The sequence below is a fragment of the Solea senegalensis genome, linkage group LG1, assembly GCF_019176455.1.
Source record: "Solea senegalensis isolate Sse05_10M linkage group LG1, IFAPA_SoseM_1, whole genome shotgun sequence".
In the NCBI taxonomy this organism is placed as follows: domain Eukaryota; kingdom Metazoa; phylum Chordata; class Actinopteri; order Pleuronectiformes; family Soleidae; genus Solea; species Solea senegalensis.
The window spans coordinates 16969888-16995814 of NC_058021.1; the positions used below are offsets into that span (position 1 = coordinate 16969888).

At 40.5% G+C, this 25927-nt stretch overlaps 2 protein-coding genes across 2 annotated transcripts; both read right to left on the reverse strand.

Annotated features, from left to right (window-relative positions):
* Positions 1-1534: 1534 nt before the first annotated feature.
* LOC122779592 (vimentin A2-like) lies at positions 1535-8264 on the reverse strand. Its single transcript, XM_044042084.1, has 9 exons — positions 7639-8264; positions 6979-7039; positions 4519-4614; positions 4246-4407; positions 3506-3631; positions 2373-2593; positions 2238-2281; positions 2063-2148; positions 1535-1955 (listed from the first exon to the last, which is right to left on the reverse strand). The coding sequence occupies exons 1-9, from the start codon at positions 8166-8168 to the stop codon at positions 1914-1916; spliced, it is 1368 nt and encodes a 455-aa protein (XP_043898019.1). The 5' UTR covers positions 8169-8264; the 3' UTR covers positions 1535-1913.
* Positions 8265-15010: 6746 nt separating this feature from the next.
* Positions 15011-25923, reverse strand: LOC122775831 (oxygen-regulated protein 1). Its single transcript, XM_044036032.1, has 5 exons — positions 25864-25923; positions 23473-23584; positions 21679-22371; positions 20792-20951; positions 15011-20359 (listed from the first exon to the last, which is right to left on the reverse strand). The coding sequence occupies exons 3-5, from the start codon at positions 22354-22356 to the stop codon at positions 15345-15347; spliced, it is 5853 nt and encodes a 1950-aa protein (XP_043891967.1). The 5' UTR covers positions 22357-22371; positions 23473-23584; positions 25864-25923; the 3' UTR covers positions 15011-15344.
* Between the last annotated feature and the right edge of the window lie 4 nt (positions 25924-25927).

Here is a 25927-nt window from a genome sequence, read left to right on the forward strand (position 1 = left end):
AAAACAGGCCTGTTGGAGGTGAATGTGTTTCTCAAGGAGTGTCTTTATCTCATTTCATACACACGCACATGGCATTTTAATGCGTATTATCACGAAACATTGAAGCTCTGAGCACAATACTTATAATAACAATAATAACAACAGCAACAACGACAACAATAATAATAATAATAACAATAAATCAGTAACAATAAGACACAGGTTTAACATTACACTTAAACACACTTTGACACATAGTTGTTATGGTTGTTTTACCTCAGATGTCCAACAGGTGTCTGTCTATAAAATAAAAGTTATAATAAAAAGTTTAAGACCACAGTGCATGGGCTTTTTTTCCCCTCAGCAGCCAATGTCATGTTTTAACAAGAAAAAAAATCACAGGTGTCACTGATTAACATTAACGATGGAGGAAAGTGTCATTAGTGTGATCGTCTACACCTGTGTATTTTCTTTAACTGAGCAAAACTCAAATATTTCAGTATCTGACATTTATTTTAAGAAATATTTTATTATTATAATAATATCGCCCTAGTAACAGTGCATTACAGTCATATTTGCCTATTTTATACACAGAAACATATTGAACTGTACTAATGGTGGTTTTAGATGTGCGTTGTAAGATAAATTGGATTGGACTGTATTAGTCACAGTCAAAAATCCCTCGTTGAAATCACAGTTCAGCAAATCTCTGGATCATTTGCACTTATATCATCTAGAAACACTCCTTCACATTGGACCTGTGCAAACTCAACTGGAATAACACTTGACACTGACCATCAATGAGGCTTCAAGTGATTTACAATTACAGCTGCAAATAACAATTATAATCTGTTGATTATTAATTTCTTGATGAATCCGTACTTGTTTGGTCCTAAAAGGTCCGAAGATGTTGATCAGTGTTTCCTCAAAAGTGGAAATAATGATATTCTCAAATGTCTTGTTTTGTCCACAAACCAAAACTATTCCGTCTTAATGATTTCTTTGTCTTATGGAGCAAAGAAACCATAAAATATTCACATTTAAGAAGCTGAAAAATCCAATTGCATCCTTGCAGCCCTACTTAATATGAATATCTTTTTTATTCTACATAAATATTACATTTTTTATAATGTTTCTTATTGCACTTATATACTTATATTTACCTGCTTTACATTTTGCTACATACTATGCAAAATAGGTAATGCAGTGTTAATATTTACCACACATTATTGTGTGGTAAATATTTCTAGAAGTAGGCGTCATGGCCAAAAACAACTTAAATTAGTTAATATTTACAGTGAATATGAACAAATGTCAATTAAATGCTCCAGACAATTTTGAACTAAAGTGAAAGTTAGAGGAAAAGTTGTTAATTGTGGTGTTAAACTTGTTTTGTAAACTGAGACACATTTCACACATATGAGATAAAAGATAAATAGAATAATGGAAAAATAATTGACACACAGTCTACTGATAACAACTTTCAAACCATGAGGCATTATTTGAATATGGTGCATCTGTGGTACAACAGTGCTATTACTACTCAGGCACAGCGTTGATTTTCAGTAGTACTGGTTTATTGCTGCATACAGGCAATTGTGACATATTGAGCATACATATTTCCTGGTGTGTGCATGCTCTATGGATCAAATATTATGCTACTTTGGTAACACAGGAGGTTTCTTGTCGACCTCAGCGAGGCTTTCTATGTTGTGCTGGTTCCATTATTGTGTCTCAACAAATGTGACAAAACACTTGCAGCAGAGGAGGAAGCAAAACGATACAGACTCACTGGATCATGACATATAAAGGCACTTTTTTTTTAAGCTGTTTAGTGTGTTGTGGGGTTCGGTGGCGTGTTGCTCGTGGCTACAGGGAACTGTGTGTTTCTTCGTATTGCTTCTGTTGGTTGTTTTGCAGAGACAGAGACGCGATCACTCCATGTCATCGTGGTTCTGGGTAGACTCGTTGATCACCTGGGAAAGGACGTAGAGGACAGTAACGGTCATGCGTTTCAGCTCAAAATGACAGGAAAATCACCAAATTGCCTGGATGATTGAAAATCACTTCAAGTGGACTCTACCTGACCGTCCCTGGTCTCGATGGTCTTGATGAGAACCTTCTTAGTTGTTGTGGTTTCAACATGGGGTTTGGAATCAAGCATTGCATCTAAGAGAGAAAAATAGTGACGGAATAGTAATCAACTGTGTTATACCAACATCGCTACAGTGAAGTCAACATGCAGAAAATCAAAGTACCTCTCAGGTTCAGAGATGAGAAGTTAGGCAGAGGAGTGGTGATTCTGAAAATGGCAAAGGTAGAATTGTACATATCAACATACGTGTAAAGAATCTTCATTTTTGCCTTTCAAAAATCTCTACATCCATCATCACCTGCTCTCCTCTCCCTCCAGCAGCTTCCTGTAGGTGGCAATCTCGATGTCCAGGGCCATCTTGACATTCAGGAGGTCCTGATACTCCCGGAGGTGACGGGCCATCTCGTCCTTCATGTTGTGAATGTCCTCCTCCAGACGGCCAATGGTGTCATGGTAACCGTTTGTCTCCAGGGAGAATGTATCCTCCATTTCTCTCATCTGACGATCCATGGACTCGTTCTAAGTTGGCAGATAAGAGGTGACAATAACATGTCACTCTGTAGTAAGTGGAAATGAAACTGATAGAATAGTAAAAAAAGGAAGCTTGATGTTTTTGGTTATATGAATTACATGCCAGGTCATAGAGGATTTTAAAGGCCTGTAGAATTGCAAGGAAAAAAAACGAAAGGAAAGAACATGATACTCTATTTAAAAGATTAAAAACTGAACTATATTTTATAGATCCATGGTTCTCAAACTGTGGTATGTGTACCACCAGTGGTACGTGAGCTTTCTCTGGTGGTACTTGGAGGAAATACTGTTCTACTGTATATAACAGGGCATGTGATCTGGGGAAATTTGAAAATGTATCAAAAAATAATAATAATTAGCATCACCATATCTCTCATTTAATCTAACTTTACTGTACCAGTGGAGGATGATGAGAGAGCAGATTATTTTATCGGGAATAAATCTGCCTTTGCACCCTTGTATTTTAACATTGGTGATAATGGTGTTACATTGACATGATAGTATTGCTCTATAAAAACCCAATTATGGCATCTATTACCACAAGGTGGCAGCAGCAGCAGCAAGTATTCTGTTCAGTTTTTCTGTTCAGTTTGTGACATTTGCAGGGGTCCATAAAGCATCAGCACCAGGTGTTTGGTTTGTAGACTGCATGTGTGTTTGCAGAGGTAATGAAATTTACGATGTGCACTGAATGCACCTCGACACCTGTGGACCCCTCATTGCTCACTATTGTATGCACAAAAGTGTCCTTTAAATGAATATGAACTATTTCCATTGATGCACGATTCGTGCTAGGCTAGGTGAAATAAACTCCCTGTGTATTTGTTTGCTTTTTGCTGTATCATTACTTTGTGAACTTGTTGTGGCCGGTTTGTGTTTGTTTTGAAGTTGCACACTCACAGTTCCTTTAAGGGCATCCACTTCACAAGTCAGTGTCTGAACTTGGCGCCTGTAGTCGTTGGCCTCCTGCTTGGCCGCTCTCAAAGCCTCGTTATTCCTGGCGGAAGCTTCGGTGAGGTCAGCAAACTGTCAATGCCAGTGACAAACACAGAGACGGTGAGAGAGAGAGACAAAGAGAGGGAAATACAGCTGAGAAACTAACTGTTCAATAATTAATAAGCCAGTGGCTGAGGGAGAGGGAATGTGGCAGATAGCATGAAGTGTGTAAATATTTAAGAAGAGGGTGAGAAAATAGACATGCCGGTTTTAAGCTGCAGTTTGGAGGAATTGATGCGTTCATCTGCCTTTTGGTTGGCATAGTTTTAGCCATTTCCACAGTTCTGGGTGGGGGGTTGGCATCAAAGGCCACACTAGACACTTGTTACAAGAATTTTGTTGTTTATATATCCAGCAACTAAGGAGCAACATTATTATTCAGATATCCAGCAGCTCCTGAAGGAAATATCTGTCTCTAAAGCTGCTAAATATTCCACTGTGTTCCCCAAATATTTGCTCAATTTGTCTGCACACAAAACACTGATGAAAGATCCAAAAGATGCGGAAATGCTCCTTAGATCTGAGGGCAACTGCTGAGGTAATTATTTACAACAAAGTGGTCATGTGATCCACTAAAAACATTGATTATATCTTTAGCTTTAATGCTATTTATCCATAAATGTTGATATATGCAAAATGCTAACCTTGGATTTGTACCAGTCCTCAGACTCCTGGATGTTTTTGGATGCCAGGTTCTCATACTGCAGACGGACGTCCCTCAGAGCTGCCGTCAAGTCAGGCTTAGCTAAATCCATGTCCACCTGCACATGCTGCTGCTGGATCTGGCTCTGCAGCTCCAGGATTTCCTGCAACAGAAACAATAGAGTGTCAGTGCACAAACACTATAAACTGACCTTGTGTATACATTTCTGGAATAGCAGATATTTTAGCTCCAGTCACCAAAAAAGGAAGCTTACCTCATCATGCAGCTTTTTAAGGAAGTTGATTTCCTCTTGGAGCGACTCCACTTTCCGCTCCAGGTCCAGTCTGGCGAGGGCAGCATTGTCCACGTCCTGTGCAATGACACTGACTTTTACTACGGTGACTTCTGAAGGTGACATGAATAATGCATTTGTGTGTTTGCTGACACAGAAGAAAGAAGACGAAGAATGCTCTTGCACATGCTGTGAAGAATACACTCATGCTAACACACAGCTCTCACTTAGAAAGCAGTGTGTTGTGTGACCAGGTCACTGACACATGAATCCAATAAACAGTGACTGTGGACACATGACGAGATGTCTGTGACAAACACTGAGGTATTTATCGCAGGAATGTTGCCAGTATTTGTACTGCAACTTCAACTACATCTCAATTCCTTCTTCAACCCTTCTGTATATATTGATTTTAGGCACTGCATGCAACTGTAATTCAGTGGTATCGGTATAGTTCAGATATCGGTCAAAGTCACTGGATCGGATATTGGACAGATACAAATGTAAAATCCAATACATTCCAAAAATCATATATATGTCGCATGATTCACTGTAAAAATCTAAATAAAAATCAGCAAAAGCATTTTAGCTGAGTCATGTTTATTACAACAATATTTGTTACACAGTTGGAGAATAGTGTATTTGAAATGACTCAGCACAAATGTGTTGTTAACAGCTTCATAGTACATAAATGGTGTAAAATTACAGCATCGGACTAATATTGGTATATTGGTATAAAAACTCTGCCTGTAAGGTGCACTGAGAGCTTTGAAGGCCACCTAAATAAAATTGATTATTATTACTTGTGCAAAAGATACAGTAAACTCGTAAATTATGACAAAGATGATTATTATAAGTTACTGCTATAACTAACATTTGTCACATGCTGACAAATTTAAATTTAGTGTCCAACAATGTATTTTATTACTCATGGTAAAAGTGAATCAAACTTTATAATCAATAACTGTATCATTTCCTAATTATCTCTTTGCTAATGTTTGACTATGAAGACATCTAGTAGTGTCACGTTGCCCTATTTACATGCCACACTTGGGTTAGCCAACACTCCTAAATGTGGACATTTTCTCGTGTAACAAAGAAATCATTGAAATTGAATAATTTTGGTTGGTTCACAAAATAGGACGTCATCATTTTGAGATATGTGAAATGCAGATCAACAGTTTTGATTAATAGAGTATCTGCAGAATAATCAATTATGAAAATAACTGTTAATTCCAGGCCTAGAGCACAACGCTTTGTTACAAATGTTACAAATTAAACCCAAACAGTTGTGGATCACAGTGAGTCTGCCTGACTAAATGAAGATTAGCTAAAAAAATAAACTGTCCTGGATTAATCATGAGGCAAATGTTCACCGGTGGCGAAAACCACAGTCACACAAAAACATTTTGGATTTTGCATTAAAACATTTTAAAGTATCACTAAGAAGATTACCTGCTGTGTTTGATTCCTAAGTCTCCAGTGTTACACACTGAGTGTGCAAAGCCCACACTGCAGTGTTTTGTCAGAGTGTTGGCAGGCTGGTTACTGAGGTATCAGCAAATGAAGCCGCTTTGCCCCTGCTGTATAATGCCACTAACAAAGTGAGCTATTCAGCAAGGGTTTTCCCAAACGGGCCTGTGGCTGGAGGAGTGACTGTCTGCCTGACTGAGTGAGTGAGTGAGTGAGAGCCCACCGGCCCTGCATTGTTGTTTGTGTGCCAGCGTGATGGCAGCAGCAGGGCCACAGGGACTTCCTTCCTGCTATTCATACGGATATTCAAGGTCATGGTATTGTAATGTATAGATAATTCACTGTGAGTACTGAGAGAAGATACTTAGCTATTAGCCTCGCAAGTTACCACATTTTGTGTGGCACATTGTTTCATTTAAACTTTTTTTTAAGCATGACTCATGTGTGAAACTATTTTGACATTTGCCCCTGATAAGTTATTGTGATAAGGGACAATAACAAGGAAGCATAGTGAGTGGGCTATTTATTCTGTTGATGCTCTCCCAGAATGAGACAGATGGGTCACATGGTGGTTTGTCTTTTCGCTCTGATAACCACATTGGTCCACATTATTGTTGTGTGCTGGTGTCCGGCTCATTCAGTCTGACCAGTCAGATTTAAAAAGATCTCCTTTCTCTACAGGCCTGGTTTAACTCAACAGCATCAACTTGGCCTTTTGAACCTGACCAGGGTCTTTCTACAGGCGCTACAGTTATTTTGGATTATGGCTAAAATCTTTTTCATCTCAACAGCAGTAAATACGTAAAGAACAGTTGCAGGGACAGTGGCTGCTCAAAGTGAAACACGTGGTGCTAATGAATCTCTAATCTAATCTCTGACACCACCTGCCAACAAGTTACTGGTTTAAACCCTGCCAACAGTGAAGGTTTCTGATGGGAAACGGTTTATTACAGTGATAGAATACTGTACCTGTCTGAAGCTCTGCATGTTTGACTCGGCCTCTTCACGTTGGGACATCTCATCCTGCAACCTGTAAGGACAGAAAAAAAGCAGACATTTTAATTCACCTGGCCTTAAAACGCTGAAGTGACTTCGTTTATCTGCAGCCTTACCCAATTTCATACCATAGCCAATTTCCCACTGGGGATTAACAAAGTATATTTATGATTCAGAGTCTCAAATTGACTTCCCTGCCACATTTTCTTTCTCACATGACTCTTAAATAACTTGGGCTAGAGATGTGACATGGTCAACAAAGTTATCACGAATAAAAAAGTTTCAAATCAGTGGCTATCGATGATTATTGTGAGTAAATGTCCAATCATTAAATATTAAATTCTGGCTCAAGACACGTGATAATTGATGTTATGGGGAGCAAAGTGTGTTTGCACGGTACATTTTTGATATTGCTGAGCATTATCAATAATCAATCATTTTAACTGTTATCGCCTTAATGTCCTCATTTAAACACAAAGCTGCAGCTTTTACGCACTGTATGTGTGTCTGTTATAATACATTTAAATATAATAAAGTCTTTAGCGCAGTTCCTCTGATTGACAATGCTAAGATTAAACTGTCTGGAGTTGTTTTATAACATCACACAGTGGAGGACAGCGTCACGCCTCCTACTTCTCTCTCAGCCGGTCGAGGTCGTCTGCCAGGTTGTCCCGGTGAACTTCCACGCGGGCCTTCTCGTTGGTGAGCTGGTCCACCTGGCTCCGCAGCTCCCGCATCTCGTCCTCGTACAGATCCGCCACGCGGGTCGTGCCTTTGCCCCGCAGCTGCTCCAGCTCCGCCAGCAGGATCTTGTTCTGCTGCTCCAAGAAGCGCACCTTCTCGATGTAGTTGGCGAAGCGGTCGTTGAGCGACTGCATCTGCGCCTTCTCGTTGGTGCGGTTCGTGATGAACTCGCTGTTGATGGCGTCGGACAGGGCGAAGTCCAGGTTGTCGGAGGACAGCCGGGGCATGGCCCCGCTGCTCCGGAGCCTTTGGCTTTTCGCTGCGTAAACGGTCGGTGCGGAGGAGAGACCGAAGGATACGCGGGAGGAGGAGCGCACTGTCGGGCCGGAGAACTGGCGGCCGGAGTAGCTCCTGACCGCGATTTTGTCCCCTCCAAACATCTTCCTATAAGAGGAGCTTCGAGATGTTGTGTAGGACATCTTGCTTCTAGGTATTCAGACAGATAAGATGGTCAGTCTTGTGCTTCACTCTGGGCCAAACTGCACCAGCAAACTGCGCCTGGGAGGGCGTTCCCTCCACCGTTACTCACTTATAGTCTCTTCCTTATGTAAATGAGTCAGTGTGAGCTGACTGACACGGTGAGAATCCAATCACAAGTGGGAACACGCACTCATTTGTCATGATCAGGTCTAAAGAAACCCACCCTGGATTATTATTACTGCTCAGGCTCGAGGCTGCTGCTTTATTATGTAGAGCATTTGAGATGAAATGGTGATGCTCAAGTTATATTTGGATGTCTACTTGCATAATGAGTTAATTTCACAAGTGTAACACGTTCCTGGCTAAATAAAATATGATAAGATAAGATAGAACTTTATTAATACCGAAGGAAATTCTTGTTCCAGGTTGCTCCAAAATTGGGAAAATTGCAATAATAACAAAGTACAAAAACAACAATAACAATATATCGGTATAAATTTTGGTGGCTGTAAAACAGGCTCTGCCAAAAAATGCGCCCCCTGTGTATTTTATTTTGTAGAGTATTTGGGATGAAATGGTGGTGCATGTGAGTGCAGTTCATCTGAACGATATGTGTATTACCTACATGCCACTTTAATTGTGGCAATAAAATATGATACAAATAGGGAATGCACATCTCAGCAGCTCCACAATCAGCCCTGCCACATAGTGCACCATAGACCTTTATGGGCTTCATAAAACTTTATACACAGTTACATTATTATTTTTGTCAAAATTAACGTTTGTCTCCTAAATCTAATCTTTACTCTGACGTGTGCTGCTGACCTCTTGGCCAGGTCACCATTGGAAAAGAGATTTCGATCTCAATAGGTTTTACCTGGTTAGATGAAGGTTAAATACAAAGTAAAAAAAAATATTTCACAAAGTAACAATCAGCTCTGGCAAATGATGCAAGCACAGAATTTGTCTAGAGAAATGGAGTTGTAAGAAGAACGCCACTCGTCGCTTGTTTTCTTGAGAGTCCAACACGAGTGTCATTTATATTTCATGGTAGACTGAGCTGATTTAAAGATCACTCCAGGACTCCTGTGATAGAAAACAACGGTGAAGTGGGTTTGAATCTCACAGAACGATTTAAAAATCAACATTTGTAGGGAAACAAAAAATTACAAGATTTTAGAGGTTGGGGCTGTTTTATTTTTGTCAAATGTAGATGAAACGCTGACATTTAACTATGTAGTCTCAGGAACAAGGTCCTTTTGTCATGACATTGTCCTTGTCAACAGATTCTCGTCCTCATATTAACATTTGACCCGAGGCAGTTATGAGAATTCCGAGCTCTTTTTCATTCCATTTATTGAATCGATATATTTATCTCTTGTCTTGTCTGTTGCTCTGGAAACACACATCACATGCACGGTTTTCCTCCGAAGCATTTTCAATCAATTTTATGAGTAATTTTGTCACAAGGCATGATCCATGCATCGATGCATCCATCACCGTTTTATGTGGTTCAGGTTCATCATGAGTGTGTGTGTGTGTCAACTGGTGTGTATTGTGTGTGCAGTTCATGATTTATCATGTTGTGTGTGGAAGTGTGTGCAAGTCAGCAGCTTTGCATTCCGGTTTCAGGCATGATGAAGAACCTGCAAAAACCATGTCCGGGCTGCTAACTTGTCTACAAAGCGTTATCCCCAACCTTAACCATAACCAGTTAATGCCTAAGCCTAACCTTAACCTAACACTACACTTTCACTACAGTTTCTCAGAAAATAGGTTCTGCCTCATGAGGACGAGGTTTTGGTCTCCATGAGGACTACTGGTCCTGACAAGCTCAGTGTTTGGGCAAGGTCCTAAAGCGGTAACAAACACAAGTACTTGCACACACACACACACAGTACACACAGGACCCTCATGTTGTTGTGTTTCTTGTTTCCTGTTTTTTTGTGAAACTTGCCTCTCCTCTTGTTTCAGATCCTGTCACTTCCTGCCCCTGTGTGTTTTCCCTCCATCTGTCTTGATTGTCTGCCCCGCCCTCATTAGATTCACCTGTGTCTTGTTGTCTCCCTCAGCCTCATGTGTATATAAGCTGTGTTCCCTTTCCTCTGTGCCAGTTTGTTTTTGTACCGTCTTGTCAAATGTTCTGGCTTTCTTGTAAATCATTGTGATCTTGGTTTTTTTGGACAATTCTGCCTTTGCCTTGCCCTTTTTGGATTTGTTTGCCTGCATTTGTTTTTTACTGAACCTGTTTTTTGAGACAGTAAAGTGATTTTGTTTTTGAAACCTGAACTGTTTTACCAGTCTTATTACCATAATCCTATCCCTAAAACCAGGTCTTAACCCTGAAAGAAAGCCCTTTAAATATGTGAGCACTCACTTACCCCATATAGTTGATATGTTTTTTTGGTTATATAAGAACACACACACACACACACACCCTAGGACAGACAGAGGTGATAAACAGCTGTTAAAGGAATACTTCACCAATTTACATTTAGCTTTGTATTACTAGAATAGGGGTAGTATTTTTGAAAAATTGTGCTTCCCAACCTCAGTTTCCCCTGAGTTGAGGAATATCTTCATTCTTTTCATTTCAAAGCTACATGCAAATTGGTGATGTATTCCTTTAAGTTATTCAATACTGACAGATTTTTTGAGTAAATAAAGAAGCAATCCTCTGTGTGTGTGTCGTCACTGTAAGCAGAAGTGTTGATGCAGCAGTGCTGCTCGACCTGCTGAGATTCACTGATTCTAAAGGAAGACGCAGGACAGCAGAGCTGAGTCAGTGACACCACACCTCACAGACACTCTGCAATGGTGCTGCTGGGTGTGAAAACAAAGAAAAAAAGGAAAAATAGAGCAGTCACTGAAGAAGGTCTGATTTGCCCCTTAGTGATGTTTGTCGACCACGTCACAGTCTGGATGCACAAATGCTCTTTTCACAGAGATTTTTCACATTGTTACCCTGCGGGTGAGGCTGGGTGCAGTGACTTGACGTTGGCATGTTGCCCTTGAGATGTGACTGAGCAGAGACAAACGCAGCTACTCAGCGAGCCGGCCCTGCTCACTGGGAAGTATTAACCTGCAGAAATTAGTGCAGTTTTAAACCTCGGATTATTGCCTAGCAACACACAAGGACAAGTAAAGGGTTTTGGTCAGCGTCTTTATCCTCAGTAGTCAACAGACTAAACAACTGAGTAGCATATTATCTGAATTTCCTACCTTAACTTCTGTAATTATAAACAGAAGTACTCATTATGCAAGATTTGATGATTATTACTATAATGACATCTTATTTCATGATCATATCTCTTGTTCACGCTTGATTTCAAATATCTAATAAATGTATAGAAATACATGTTTTTTTACCAGCAGGAAGTTGTAGCAGAGATGGTTTTAGCAGATAGCGTTGTGACCAACACGGTGAGTTACATTAAATAGTAATACTTGTTGTTTTAATGCAGAAATGTAACATACTTTACTCGAATTCAAAACTTTTACACGAGTAAAAGTTGTTCTTCTCTTTTATTAAGTAAATGATACAAAAAGAAAGTAAGATGTACACAGCAGCTGGAAAAAGGGAGCAAACAACAACAACAAGGCACACAGGGGCTGCTGCAGTATGAGTAAACAGTGGAACCCCATCAGTAAAGCCAGCAAAAGAAATTCACATGATCAACAATCACTTGCAGGCAGGGGCGGGGGCTGCAAAAATTCCTGCTCCCAGGCCCATTATGAGGCTGCTCAGCCAGTGTTAGCCTCAGAGACAGACAGAGGAGGCCGGGATTGTCACAGACAGAGTAGGGATTGTGTATTGCTGATCTGTCACCCAACTGCAGCAACAGAATGCAGACAGGAGGCCGCAATTATTGTTTGTAGCCCAGTGTTTGCCCCGGCCACAGTTTGGGCCAAATAGCTCCCATTCTTGGCAAAGTTTGGAATTTATAGTTTGGGTCTTTTTATGTTTGCTGCTGAGGCTCCCGCTGTGTCGGAGCGACGTCACCTTAGGCGAGCAAATTAAAAACAGTGTCGAACAAGAATCACATATAAGACTCCACATAAGTCAGAGTCAGACGACCTTTAAAGGGACAGAGCAACACATAAGTGCAATCTTGTTTCTGGGTGTCTTCGCCACGTCACTGCAGGCGCCGGGCAGCAAAAAAAAAAGCATCCTTTGTTTCATGCATCTCTCATGATGGTGAATCATGGAGCCGCGCGCCCTGCAGCCACAGCGATCATCCCCAACATTATTTACCAAAGTTAAAACACAGACAAAGGTGGATTTTGGAGGTTGCCTTGAGTACAGAGATGAATTTTTCAAGGAAAATTAAAGCAAAATGCTTCACAGATAGGGTGCAAGTTATTCTAAAGCAGTAAATACAAGTATTTCATTTCTTCCTTTTCTTTTGTTGCTTTGCTCGTCCATGGTTTTCCTCTGATAAATTAATGCCCTTCTTTGTGGGACATGACACAGCAGATTTAGTGCGGCGAATAGTGCAGCACAATGAGTTTCTTGCACCCCAGTGAGCACATGGAGATCAGACCGGTGTAAATCTAATCATGAGAAATAAAGGCTGTAAATCCACACCATGGAGCCCAGAGAGGCTTTGTGAAGTCTGCCTGTGATCAACGGGTTATCATCATCATCATCAAAGTCAAGCACTACTTTAGCATTGGGGGTTTTTTTTATGTGTGTTTTTCTGTTTTTGTTTCATATTTCATTTGATGAAGTGACTTTTTTATACAGTTAATATATGACATTGAAAACATGTAGTAGCCTTTTAAATAAGTGGATCGAAGCCTAAATCTAATTTCATGTAATTTCTGAGTTAGAGACATGTATTATTTAATCTTCATTGATGGCTTTAAAGTCAAAAATATGTCCCAAAAATGTAATAATTTACACAATAAAACAAAAAATCTGTGACTCAAAAAAGGCCAAATCCCCTTGATTAGAGACCCCAACAACAGTTTATGCTCCACCAAATTAACACATGTTTTTATTCCTGATAGATTTTTTAAATGCAGAATCTTTACGTCAGTACTTTTATCCTGTAGTACCTTTTTATAAAGACAGGGGTCTTGATATATCTCTTCCTGCTTGTGCCCCGCAGGAATTTTCTCTTCTCCAACTGAAATAAGTTGCTTTGCTAATGCACAAGCGCACTTTACTCTTTTAGTGGACGGGCGTTTCTTTCATTTCAGGGGCTGGAGCTTTCAGCCTTTTCAGCCATGGTAACAAACAGAAGAATTAAACTGCATGGGCTATTTTTCAAGTCACCATAGCAACTGACAAAACCCTTGGAAGTTATCCAGAAAGGTCACCGTGGCTCTCTCACTCTTTGTCTCACTCTTTTCTTTGTGTCTCTCTCTGTGAATGTGTGTGAATGTGTGTGTGTCTGCAGGGAGTGATTGGACCAGGGACAGGGATGGGGAAACACCCCTCACTCACCACTTTGAGCTTCCACTTGAGGGAATGTTTCCCCCACCTCGCATTAGTTTGAAAATCACCATATAGGAAATCAACAAGTGCAAGTTGAAAAAAACATTAAAAATCTCCCTATCAATCACGACGGAGCACATTAACACCTGCTGCGATTCGGTCAGTCGCATACGAAGGATATAATGTCCTCTGGTCACACTCACAGTATTTTCAGGCCACTCTGTCAGAGGCCATCACATCACAAAGTGTCACTTGCATATGCCTGACAGCATCGTGGAGCATCATGAAGGACGAGTGACAGCTGCAGATGACTCGCCGTCTCCTGCCTTAAGATGAGTGGAAGAGAGAGAGAGACAAGCTCACAAAGAGAAACCCCAGATAAGCTATTTATTGTCATGACCCCTGGATTTCTCCATTCTGTTTGGACTTTTTGTTGCTCTGTTCGGTTTTCCAATCCTCATTTCCTGCCTTATTTTGTAGCATTTCCTGGTGTCCTGTCCTGTCTTCTAACGTGATTCACCTGTGTGTGATTAGTTTCACCTGTGTTTGACTGTCCCTGCTTCCCTAGGGTATTTAATCTCTGTGCTCCCCCAGTGTCTGTGTTGTTTCATTTTGTTTCAGTTGACTTTGTTCAATTTCATCCTACTGTTTGTGTTCCCCATGTTTTTCCTCCCAGTTTTTAGGTATTTTTCAGTTTTCCTTCCTGGTTTTGTTCAGACATTTTTAGGTTTTTGTTCCACAAATCCGAGAAATAGGAGAATATTCTGTGTTTTTACTGACATTTTAAAGAAGCCCCCATAAGAGTCAGGACTCTGACACTGATGTCAGTCCCACTGTATATAAGTTCATTAACAAACTGGATATATTCTGGCAAGTGTCTCAACCAGAGTTCATATGACTCACTTCTTTAATTACCTTATGAGTCATGCAGAACAGAGATGCTCAAAAGACAGAAAATGCAACCACACTAACCATTTTAAGAATCTTAAATTGGCCATCAATAGGGAATTTACTATTCTAGTTAATTGTGTTGCAGTTTTCATTTTCCAATACAATCATTTACACACTGACTTACTAATGAAACACTTGATTGACTGGTTCACTTGAACAAAACTATTAATATTCTATTGAAATTCTATTTAATCTTTGATCATAAAATAAATCTGATGCATTTGAGAACACTTCATGAGTTCATGAAAATAGAGAACAGTGCTGGACCACTAAACAATGAGCTGAAACTCACTTCCTTTTTTTGACACTGAGACTGACATATGAGGGTTTTATTTTGGTAAAATAAAGCAGTCACCTCAGAAGAACTTTGTGAACTTGTGGACATTCATACTGAACGTGCAGAGAGAGGAAGAGTCTATTCGGGTCATTAAGGAAGAAATGAACAAACAATAAAATGTTAAAAAAATATAGCTTTATTTTTTGCTTTATTCAACTGATACATCATTTATTTGGATATACTGCAATATATGAAATGAAAGTACTTAGTGGTGATAGATAACATTGTTACATACATTGATCACTGAGATGGTATTTAAACTATACTGACACTTTAAGATGGAGGCACAGGTCTGTGATTCTGTCGAGCCTGACAAGAAGATTGTGTTTAAGATTATTTGATGATCATGAAACATTTGAATTGCAACAAGATAATAAAGGAAGCATGCCTGACACCTGTATGTGTGAATATGAATATTTCTATGGCATACGATGCTGTTTCTTCTCATAGAATGGGACAGTATTGTCCACATCTCACATGCAGGGTGTCCACGGAGTCTTGTGCTTGCAGTACATGGCTTCCTCCACTAGATGTCTGTCTCTGCTGTGCTGCAGCTGAGGATTCGCCCTCAGGGTGCACTTTCCCATCAGGCATTTTAAACTCAACTGATGCAAATGAAGACAGACTACCTCTTTTATTTGGCCAGGTTTTGGTGGTATCAATAGTAGGCGACACCCTGAAGTCTCTTCCTTTGACACTGAGTGTTTGCTTCTTCCCACTGTGGACACTGGAATCGTCTAAAAAGGGGTCTGAGTCACTCCCATGTGGCATGTTGAAGTAGTTGCACTTTGGAGTTTGAGGCTTTGACATCTCCTCGAGCTCTGATGAGGATATGGCAACTGTGGGGTTTTGCTTGGTTTCACAATGACTCGGTGAATCCTGACCTGTGTCCATGGAGGTGCTGTCCACATCGTCGTACATTCCCTGGGAAAATGGCGGAGATCTTCTCATGAGGTGGTTCTCCTTCAGCAGCCACCTCCCTCGGTCAATCAAAACCCCATCAGTTGTGTCCTTCTCGGAGGTGAAGGAACAACACTGTGTGGCTTCTGGGACATCTTCAATGTCTGCCTTTACTGAGGTCTCACCGCTAAAATAAGACAGGTCCTCCTTTGAGGCTTTCGTGCCTGAGTCAGAGGAAGACAAACACTGTGCACTTTTTAACATGGAACTTTGCAAGCATTCTGCATCACTTCCAAGTGATAGTTTGGATGTAGCTCTTTCTCCATTTGTTTCTCTGCAGTTCTCGTCTCTGTTGACCGAAAACTGTCTCGTTGAAGCCTCTTCTCCGCTGTCTGTGACAATATCTACAGAATCCTGAGTTTTATATCCACCACTCTCTGAGGTTTCTGGCCTGTAATCAGATAAATCAGAGGTACTAGGGCTTGGGAGACATTTTGAGCCGTACAAACAGTCGTTTCTACTTATTGGAATAATGAGTTTTTGAGTCGGAACAACTCGAGCATTATCTGGCTCTAGCCGGATGTTGCCCCAAGCATCATATGTGAATATAAGTGAAGAGGTCTGAAGAGCCAAGTTGACAAAGTCAAGTAACTCCTGAGATATTTCTACTGGATGTACTAGGCTGAGGTTTCTCTCCTCATCATCTGTTTCAAATTCATTGTCTGTTCCACTATGTTTAGCGTGCTCACACTGCCCCTCAGAGGAAATCTGGGCTGGTGATTCAGAGTTATGTTCAGTATGTGCATTTTCATGATCACTACTGTTCTGTTGTAAATAAGAGGCCTCTTCTAGCAGGTTTTTACAATCTTCATCATCATCATCAAAATTGTCTTCATCTCCAGGAAGATTTCTTTTGTCTTTACTTTCAAAGAAAGATTGTTGTTTTTCTGTCTGGTTTTCGTCATCATCCTCCCGCTCCTCTTCAGCCAATTTCTGAACTACTTTCATATCTTCTTCAGTTTCTAACTTCTCTACTTCCTTTGCTTCAAATTGTTCCTCTGAACAATGTTCTATTTCCTTGAGTCCTTTTGTATTCTCTTCTTCTTCCTCATCTTTGACCACCCTTGTATTTTCAACCTCAGCGTCACCAGCCTCCTCTTCCTCCTCATCATTTTCCTCGCTATCCTGCTCCATTTGATCCCTTTCCTCATTCCCTTGCTCAGTAACCACATCCATGTCTTCCTCCTCATCATCTTCCTCTCCAAAGCTATGTTCTAACTCCTCTTTCTCTGCTTCTTCCTCATCCTCTGTAATTGCATCCACTTCCTCTTTCTCCTCCACATTATCATTGTTTTCTAACTCCTCCTCCTCGTCTGTCATTTGATTAACCTCCACCACCTCTTCTTCCTTCTCCTCATTCTTTTCTATCTCCTGCTCTTCAATAACCTTTTTATATGTCTTGTCAACTAATTTATCCGTTTCATCTTCGGTCTCATCATTGGTACCTTCCTCCCAAATTCCATCCTCATCTGTCTTTCCTCCGCCTCCATTCGTCCCTTCCTCTCCCTCCTGTGTCTCTTTGGCACTCTCTCTCTCATCTGTCTCTTCAACCACTCCTTTCTCCCCTTCTTCTAACTCCTCCCCCTCCTCATCTGTCATCTCCTCCTCTGTCCCTCCCTTCATCTTCCCAACACATTCTTCATCACTTCCTTTTTCTGCTTCACTGTCATTCTGCGCCTCATCATTTGCCTCCACTGTCCCCTCCTCTTCCTCCCTTTCCCTTTCTATGTTTTCCAGCTCTTCACCTTCATTTGTCTCCTTGTTTCCATCCTCTCCTGCCTGCTCCCCCTCCCCCTGCTCTTTTACCTCCTCCATCTGATCTTCATCTTCATCTGCTTCTGACTCATGTTGCGTAACATCCAGGGTGACATGTTTTTTTGTTTGTGATACTTTTAAATCTTTCTCACCTGGGCCTGTTTCCTGAATGTCTTCTGTAATGTTCTCTACAGAGGCATCGCCAGGTTCTGCAGACTTTGCTCCATCAGCACTGAGCACTGAGTCTGTCTGGTTTCTTTCAGTTTCTACTAAGGTGCTCTCCTGCACCAGGTAAAAGCTTTTCGCTTCTTGAATTGTAGAATACATTTCTGCTCTGAGGTCTTTCGGCATATTCAGCTCCTCCATCAGCTCATCAATGCTTCGGTGTTGATCCTCAAATATGGCGCCTTCGTCTGAGACAATGTCCAGAGCAAACTTGGATTCTGAAACTTCAAGCCTTTCCCTTAAAATCTGGAAATCCTTCCAACATTTGGTAAAGTGAGAAGATGCTCTGCTTTGCAATTCAATCAAACATGAGTTTTGCTGCTCCTTGTCTTCAATGGCAGAAATTTTCAGCAGGGATTGCGTCATTAACGTGGCCTCTGAGCTGCTTCGAGACTGGTTACCGTCTTCCAAAACAGACTCTTTTAGGTTATCTCTCAGAATCATCACAGACAGGAATGACATAAATGCTTTGAATGACGAGCCAAACACTGAAGCCACTTGTGTTGAGAAATCAGGAAGGCTGTTGGGCTTCTCGTGGTTGGACGTTTCTGGCCCCTCACGTTGAAGAGGAACTGATTTTTGTACAGTAACACCAGAAAGAGGGTAATGTTCGGCTAAACCAATTTGACTTTCATTCTTTTCATCAGATTCAGAATCACCTCCTACCTGAAACACAACCTTTGACTGAGGCACTGATTCACCTGGGACAGCCTCTGTGTATGGCACATGGTCTTGGCTGACATTCTCCAACCAGTTCTCAACATATTGGTGAATTTCAGAGGGCGTAGGATTTAGGGAAGGCATTGAAACACTCTCATTAAACTCTGAAGGTTTTTTAGGTGACAGCGTCACAGATTTAGGTTTACTAACTGTTTTGTTGCCTGTCAGACCAAATGACCTTCTAGGTTGTAAAATGTCTGATATGTTCTTTTTCATTTGAGGCCTTCCTGTTGGAGTATTTACATTGTGCCCATTATATTTATCTGTGCTTTGTCTCTTAGACAGGGTACTTTTTACTTTTTCAGCCTTGCCCAGCAAGGCTGAGTCTTTCTTGGGTGTCTTTTCATCTTTAATTGATTTCTTTGACTGGGACTTTTCTATTTTCTTCTCTCCTTTACTCTGTTGACCACTTTTGGCACTTTCCGATGAACTCAAACTCTTTTTCCCTACACTAACATTGTTGTTGAGTTTATCAGTAGATGGACGTTTGCTATTTTTGGAAGTCGCATGTCTGTCATTCCTAGCATGTTTAGTCACCTTTTTATTCTTCCCACTTTGAGGGGTTTTGGCTTTTTGTACAGTCCCCTCCATTTGGGAGTTAGTTGCTGTTGGAGTCTCATTATCATTCATTGTACACAGATTGTTTGTAATCTCACGTGTTGAATATATTGGCTCTGATGACAGTGATAACATCTCCCCTTTCAGTCTCTGTAGTGAGTCAGCGGTGGACGGCTGCCTGCTAAAGTCTATATCATTGCTAGATGAATGTGGTCTTGTCTCAGAGGAGGGTTCACTATCTGGTGCAGTGATTGGACCGTGCAAAGGCACATCATCTGTGCTACATTCCTGATTTGCAAAATAGTTTTCATAGCAGCCTTGGCTCTCATATATACACATCACAGTTTCTGTCACCTCCATGCCGTTATTCTCTATCTGAAGGACCTCAGCTGCTCCTGAAGACCTGACGGAGGAGTGGAAGCCTTTGTTAGTGGCCCCCGCGGGTGCCATTTTTCGAGGATTTGGGATTGGTCGGTTGCTTCTGCTGCTGCTGCTGCTGCTGCTGTGTCTAACAACACAGTATCCTTCCGTTGTCTCACCATCAGCTGTCCTCTCCATGTAGGAATAATGTCCCAGGCTTCTCTCTTTGACCCCTGACTCTGTCTTCTTCACACTCCCTACAGAAGCCTTCCGAACACGGCGAGGGCCTGGTGTAGGAGCACGTTTGATACTTGATTTTACTTTTCTCAAAGCCTTTGAGGTGTTGTCCCCATATACTTGCTCCCCGTTGAAGCACACGCCCTTTCCAGATCCAGCGGGATGGTTCTCTTCTTTAGTGACATCGTCACTGATACGAGAAGAGGTTTTGGCAACGGCACTGTTTGAGGCGGGGGAGCTGTTTCCTGACTCTGAAACGGAGGCATGAACTGTCCTCTTGCTCAGGCTAGCGCGGCTGAGAGTGGTCGTCCAGTGGAGCATTTCCTCCTCTTTAATAGTCAGATGCACTTTCATTTCTACAGTCATGCTGCCATCTTGATTCACACGGAAGGACTTTTCAATGTCATCTTCATGAGGTAAGATGCAATTATGATGCTCATTTTCTACTCTGCCAGTCAGACAAGTTTCGACGGATGTGTGATGCTGATTGACTTCTGTTTCAAATGATCCGTTGCAGCGATGCAGGGGGCTGTTCATGCCTCCATTTTGAGACTTGTTTATCTGGTTGACAATATATTGTTCTGATGATAAGGAGAAGTTTCTTATGCCTTTTCTACTTGAGAAAGACTTGTTGTTCTCATTGGCTGAAATTGTTGGATGGAAATACAGGTGGGGAATGAAGAAAAGGGAAAAAAAAATGAGGAGAGCTGAGGATTTTATGAGAAGATTCATACCACTAGTATGTCTGCTACATTCAGTTAGCTTAGCATAAATACTAATGCTTCGTGCAAATTCTAGTGGAAACCACAAGAATCACCGTCACAACACAACATCTTATTTTAACTCCTCAGAGTTTGTACACATCAAGATATAAGATATTAGTGAAATTTAGAAGTGCAGGAACTACTGGAGACAGAACTAGATTAGCTTACTCCCGATGCTGAAATGTGCTAATCTGTCTGACCTCATAGTCAGTCGTGGTATCAATCATATTGTCTTAGTTTTAGCAAGAAAAAAAAAATTCTGTTTCATGAATACTGCTATACAGTTTACACATAGAACATATTAAAACTTACAAGCTCTGGGCTGCAACATAGACGTCTCCATAGTTTCTGTGTGCATGACCTGTGCCATCTGGCTGGTTCTGTGAAAACCGTAATTTCCTAATCTGAATGGCTCACTGCCCGCTGCCACAACAACACCAGAGCAGAGGATAAGTGCAGCAAGACCGTCAACCTGAAACAAGAGGAGAAGCAAGTTTTACAAGCAGGTCAAAGTCAAGGGATCAAGTCTAGTCTCAGTCTTTATCCCAGGTGTTAAAATGATACAGTCTAGAAATCACAGATCATATTTATGAGTTCATCTTAAAAACAATAAATCCCAAAATATCAGATGTGCTATTTGCATTCTCATAGTGTCAGTCAATGTCAGTATTGTTCTGCTTGCAGATGGGCTCACTTGGACATTTCAAGGACTTTGTTTCAAAAAGCTGCCATTAATACAGTCCATTTCATGAGTAGTTTAACAGATGTTTTGCATTAGCAGTCATACAACTTCAATGCCTATGGGTTGCAGTGCAAATATGGCCATGATTTGTCACTGTACACAGCTCTCGTCTGCAAAAACAAACTGCTGCACCATTTTTCTGACTGCCATTTACTTACCAGTGAAGACATCTGGTAATACATCTGGGCAGCAGTTAAGGTTTCTTTCTATCTCTCTAGATTTGAAGCAAGGTTAATTTTGGGGGGAAAAGACATTGGCATTGGTAAGTGCAAGTGCTCTTATTTCTATTTTACTCTGACTATAAAGAAAAAAACTAATTGGTTAAAAAAAAAAAGATGATTATTTGGTTTGACCTCACTCATGTATCAGTCTATATTTTACACATACAAATAATTTATTAGACATCATTAAGGTAACCTTAACCATCATTCTCATTTTCACTTCTCAGAACACTCACTCTTCTGCCATCAGTGGAGAAAAGTTTCAGGACTGGGAACTGCAGGATCTCAGAGAGGTAATCCAGCAAAGCATCAAACGTTGGTGCTGTTCTTCTGTGCAACACTATTGTGCATTTAACAGTGGGATCCTTATTCTTGATGACCATGAACCTCTTTGGTGTCCGCACTGCCACCCTTCTGTTGACCTTTGTGGACCTGTTGGCAGATGTCACCAACACGTTCCTTCTGCCAGACTGACTGAGGGGAAGACGTCTTTGCCGCCTTGCACTGAGGGGTCTGGTAGTGTTCCACCGTATCTGCTGACGGTTCACTTCATTCAAGTTTAAGGGCTTCACTCGCCTCTGATCGGAACACACATAAGCTCCTCCATCTTGTAAGTCATCCAGGCCTTTAACCAGGTGGGTCCCTCGAGGTGTGGTGATGGTCCTTACTCCAAATGGCAGAGGCACTTTCTTGGACAAAGCGTCCAGCAGAGCATCAAATGACTTGAAGGTGCGGGCACTGATGACCATGCGATGCCCGCTGAATTTATAATCACCACTTTTGTAGAAACACACTCGTTTTGAAGTTGAGGAATCAGAGATTGGCTGTAAGGGTCGACTGGGTAATGTCCACCCACTGCCTGGGACTGAGGACAGTCCCTGTGCAGCTGGGTCCTGGATTGGTGTGTTGCTCATTTTGTGTGGAGGAGGCTAGAAAGAAAAAATAGAGAGAAGTTACTGCTGTTCAGATTAGCAATTATGCTTCCTAAACTACCAACTTTACTAGTCAGTGTTCACATAAAAACCTTTACCATTAGAGAGAATCGCTATTAGAATAGAGTGTAAAGGACTGATTTCTCTTTAAAGTGGCCACAGTTTCATCATAAACTTGGATTTAGATATTAGGTTATGCTTTTTACAAACACATATAAGAGGTGGATTTCCAGCTATTTCTTGTATGAACATATTTTAAAATTGTATTTATCATTATTAACCAAACAGACCCTGCAGGTTTCAAAACCTGTATACATTTTTGTAGAAAATAAAATAAAATAAAAGAGGCATCCAAAAATCCTGCTAAAAAAGGGCAATCCTAAATGAAAAGTAGTAATAGTAGTGTCTCTTATTTGCCCGTATCATTGTGCTTTGAAAAACACATTGATGCAAATGTCAAGGTTTTGATGAGGTTTGCATAGTTTTTTCCATCATAATCTCAAAATGGAGAATCAAAAATCAAAACAATACATTTGCTGATGATCAGCATGCATTTCCTGTGCTGTGATTGCTTGAAACATTTAAATTTTACTGAAGACGCAATGTCATGGTAGAAAATAGAAAATACATCATATTGCTGAAACAACTGTATATCGAATACAGTTACATACTCAAGCTGTTAATTTACCATACAAATTTAACAAGTAATATTTTAAATGTTCTTTGGTAGATATGCATTGAAGCAATAATGTAATGTAACATTATAGTTGCATAACATCCATACATTTAAATATAGCATGCAGGATATAGGGCACAGTAGCACTAATTATGTTAGTGCATTGAATCTCCATTGTTTAGCCTGTTGTTACAGTGTATTAATCAACACTAAAGAGACAATGGACACAAAATAATCAGTAACACGACAGACCCTGCTTCATTACGTCCATTTACATCAGTGCGAACTGAACACCAAGTCTAAACAGTCCTTGACTAGGGCTGTTCACACCGAAGTAGACAAATTACACCCTGTCGGTAATGTTAAAAATAATCAACAAGGAAGCAAACAAGTCAACCAAGTTGTCGTGCAAAAAAACTTACCTTTAATAATCACATTTCTCACATTTCTTCACATTAACAGAAAGTGTCTATCCGTTATTCCTCCGAGCACTGGTCAAAGCCTCTCAGCTGCGGTCCAGGGCTATTTTGGGACCTACAACATCATGGCCAATTTGCTTAATCTTTGCTCACACTTAATCAGCATAACAACACATGGTGACAAATACAGCAAACAAAAAGTATCTGCACTGCAACAGAACACAAATTTTTCAATATGAGATATATAGAATAAGATTTTTTAATTGTTGGCATGATGGGTTTTTTTTCTAAAGGGTTGGCACTATTATTCTGTTCTGTTGTTCTGCTAATTTATTTTGAGTCATTGCTTATCGACATTATAGGAAAGATCAACTAAAGATTAAGAAAAATGTATCTGAAATTGAATCTCTGCTTTACGAGACACTAGTTTCTCTCTAATTCTCTCCTCATCTTTGGAGAGAGTGGGAGAGAATGACTGAAATATTAAAATAAAAATGATGAGGATTAGTGTGCACCAGAATTAATCAGTGAATGAGAACGGGTTTGGTGAAAGTTCCTATGGTATAGAATTTCTATAGGTCAAACGATAGCACTTCTTTACTGCTCCACACTGCACTCCACTACCACAGGTGGCTTGGACTATTTCTAATTTGCAGGCAGCCTGCATAATCTGATTTGAGACGTCTTGGCCTAATAGGGATTAGGTTAAAGATTTTACGCACTTGCTGACATCATGAGACAGAATAAGGTCTTTAGAGAGCACTTTTACTGCACAGTAGGTATTTCAAAATGCAGCATATCAGTATTTGTGCTGTTGTATTTTGTGTTGCTGCGTGTTAATGGTAAGAAATATTCTCATCATTCGGAATTCTCTGCAGTGTTGTCTCCAGACGTGCGCAGCTCACAGAGAAGAACTGAATGTTTGTAGAGTGCAAAAAGAGTAAGAATCTACTTTTAGTGTTCTATAGCTGAGGATCTGATTACAGTGAGAGGATAGTTATCAGTTATCATCACAGTGTCAACTACCGAGTGCCCCAGTCTGAGTAAAAGCTGCTAATGCCTCTACAATATGGATGCTGGCTGATGCAGGATTAAATGGAATGTCTGTGCAGGTCACATGTGTGAGTAGATGTTAAATATTAGTACACAATATTGAATATTAATAATAATAGTACAAAATCATGAAAATAAAAATCTTCATTAACATGTATGCTACTTCTTTTTGCAAAGGGTTGAAAAGAAATGTGGATTTTGGCACATTATTTGACCTGAAACCAACAAACAGCATATTAGTTGTTTTTTTACTCAGCGAAATAAACCAAACATCTACTATGATCGCCTGACCTTCAATCAATAGGTGGTATTATCACATGATGATCTGTTTGGATTAACAAGATCTAAATTAGCAAGTCAGACATAGGATCAACAGTGTGTGCCATCATCATGACCTAGATCCTGTTATGTTATATATATGGCTCATGGCATGCGTGACTTAAGTGGCTACATATGTGTGCAATAGTATCTTCAGATACATTTAGATATCTAAATAGTGGTAAGTTATTTGGTTTTATTTTGTAATTGAAGATTGCTCACTCAGTGCACATTTGCACATCTGTTCTAAGTTTTAAATTCTAAGTTCTAATTTTTTTTAATGCCCTCTAAGGTTAGCAAACAAACAAAAAAACAAAAAAGAGTGATACTGGTTTCAACTAATACTGCAATCTATTACATTTGTATCAATAATAGGCTACTCTGAGGTGGTGGGAGGGGGCTCAAAATCAAATTCTGCTTAGGGCCCTATAAAGGCTTGGGCTGGCCCTGCAATTACGTTTGGTTTCTAATAGTTTTCCACTTTCTTGTGATCCTTTCTGTTTTTCCACTATCAGTTCCTCATTAAGTGATTACTCTTTTGTAAGAAAACTTAATTTGCATTTTAATAATTTTAATGACAATCATTTTGTTGACATTCAACTTTTAGTCAATCCGTGTAATTAATCAACAAACCGTTTAACCTCTGGACAGTAACATGGGAAACACGAATGAGGCTCAAAAGTGCTGTGAAGTTACTTGATTTAAGTGGCACTTTGGCGCTACCTAACGATACGTAGCGATATTGCCAAACTGTTCTTTCAGTAGAAAGAGGAAAGCTGTTAGTAAGGAAGCACAGAGAGAATACAGTGTGGTGGTGTTGTTGTTATACATACGACAGTATACTATAACACCTTATGTATGTTAGGTGTTATAGTATACTACCGAAGCATTTCGCCAAGGTCATGCTTCGGCGAAAAGTTTCAGTCGTCTCCATGGCAACCGCACACTTGTCTTTAATGTCTGTGACGCCAAGCTCGGTCTTCCACCATTAGAAGAACGACTCTTGGTTTCTGTTTCGATTACCTCCCCTGAACTGATCTCGCATCGATTAGCCAGGCCTGCTACACAGCGGCGGCAGGCGGCTCAG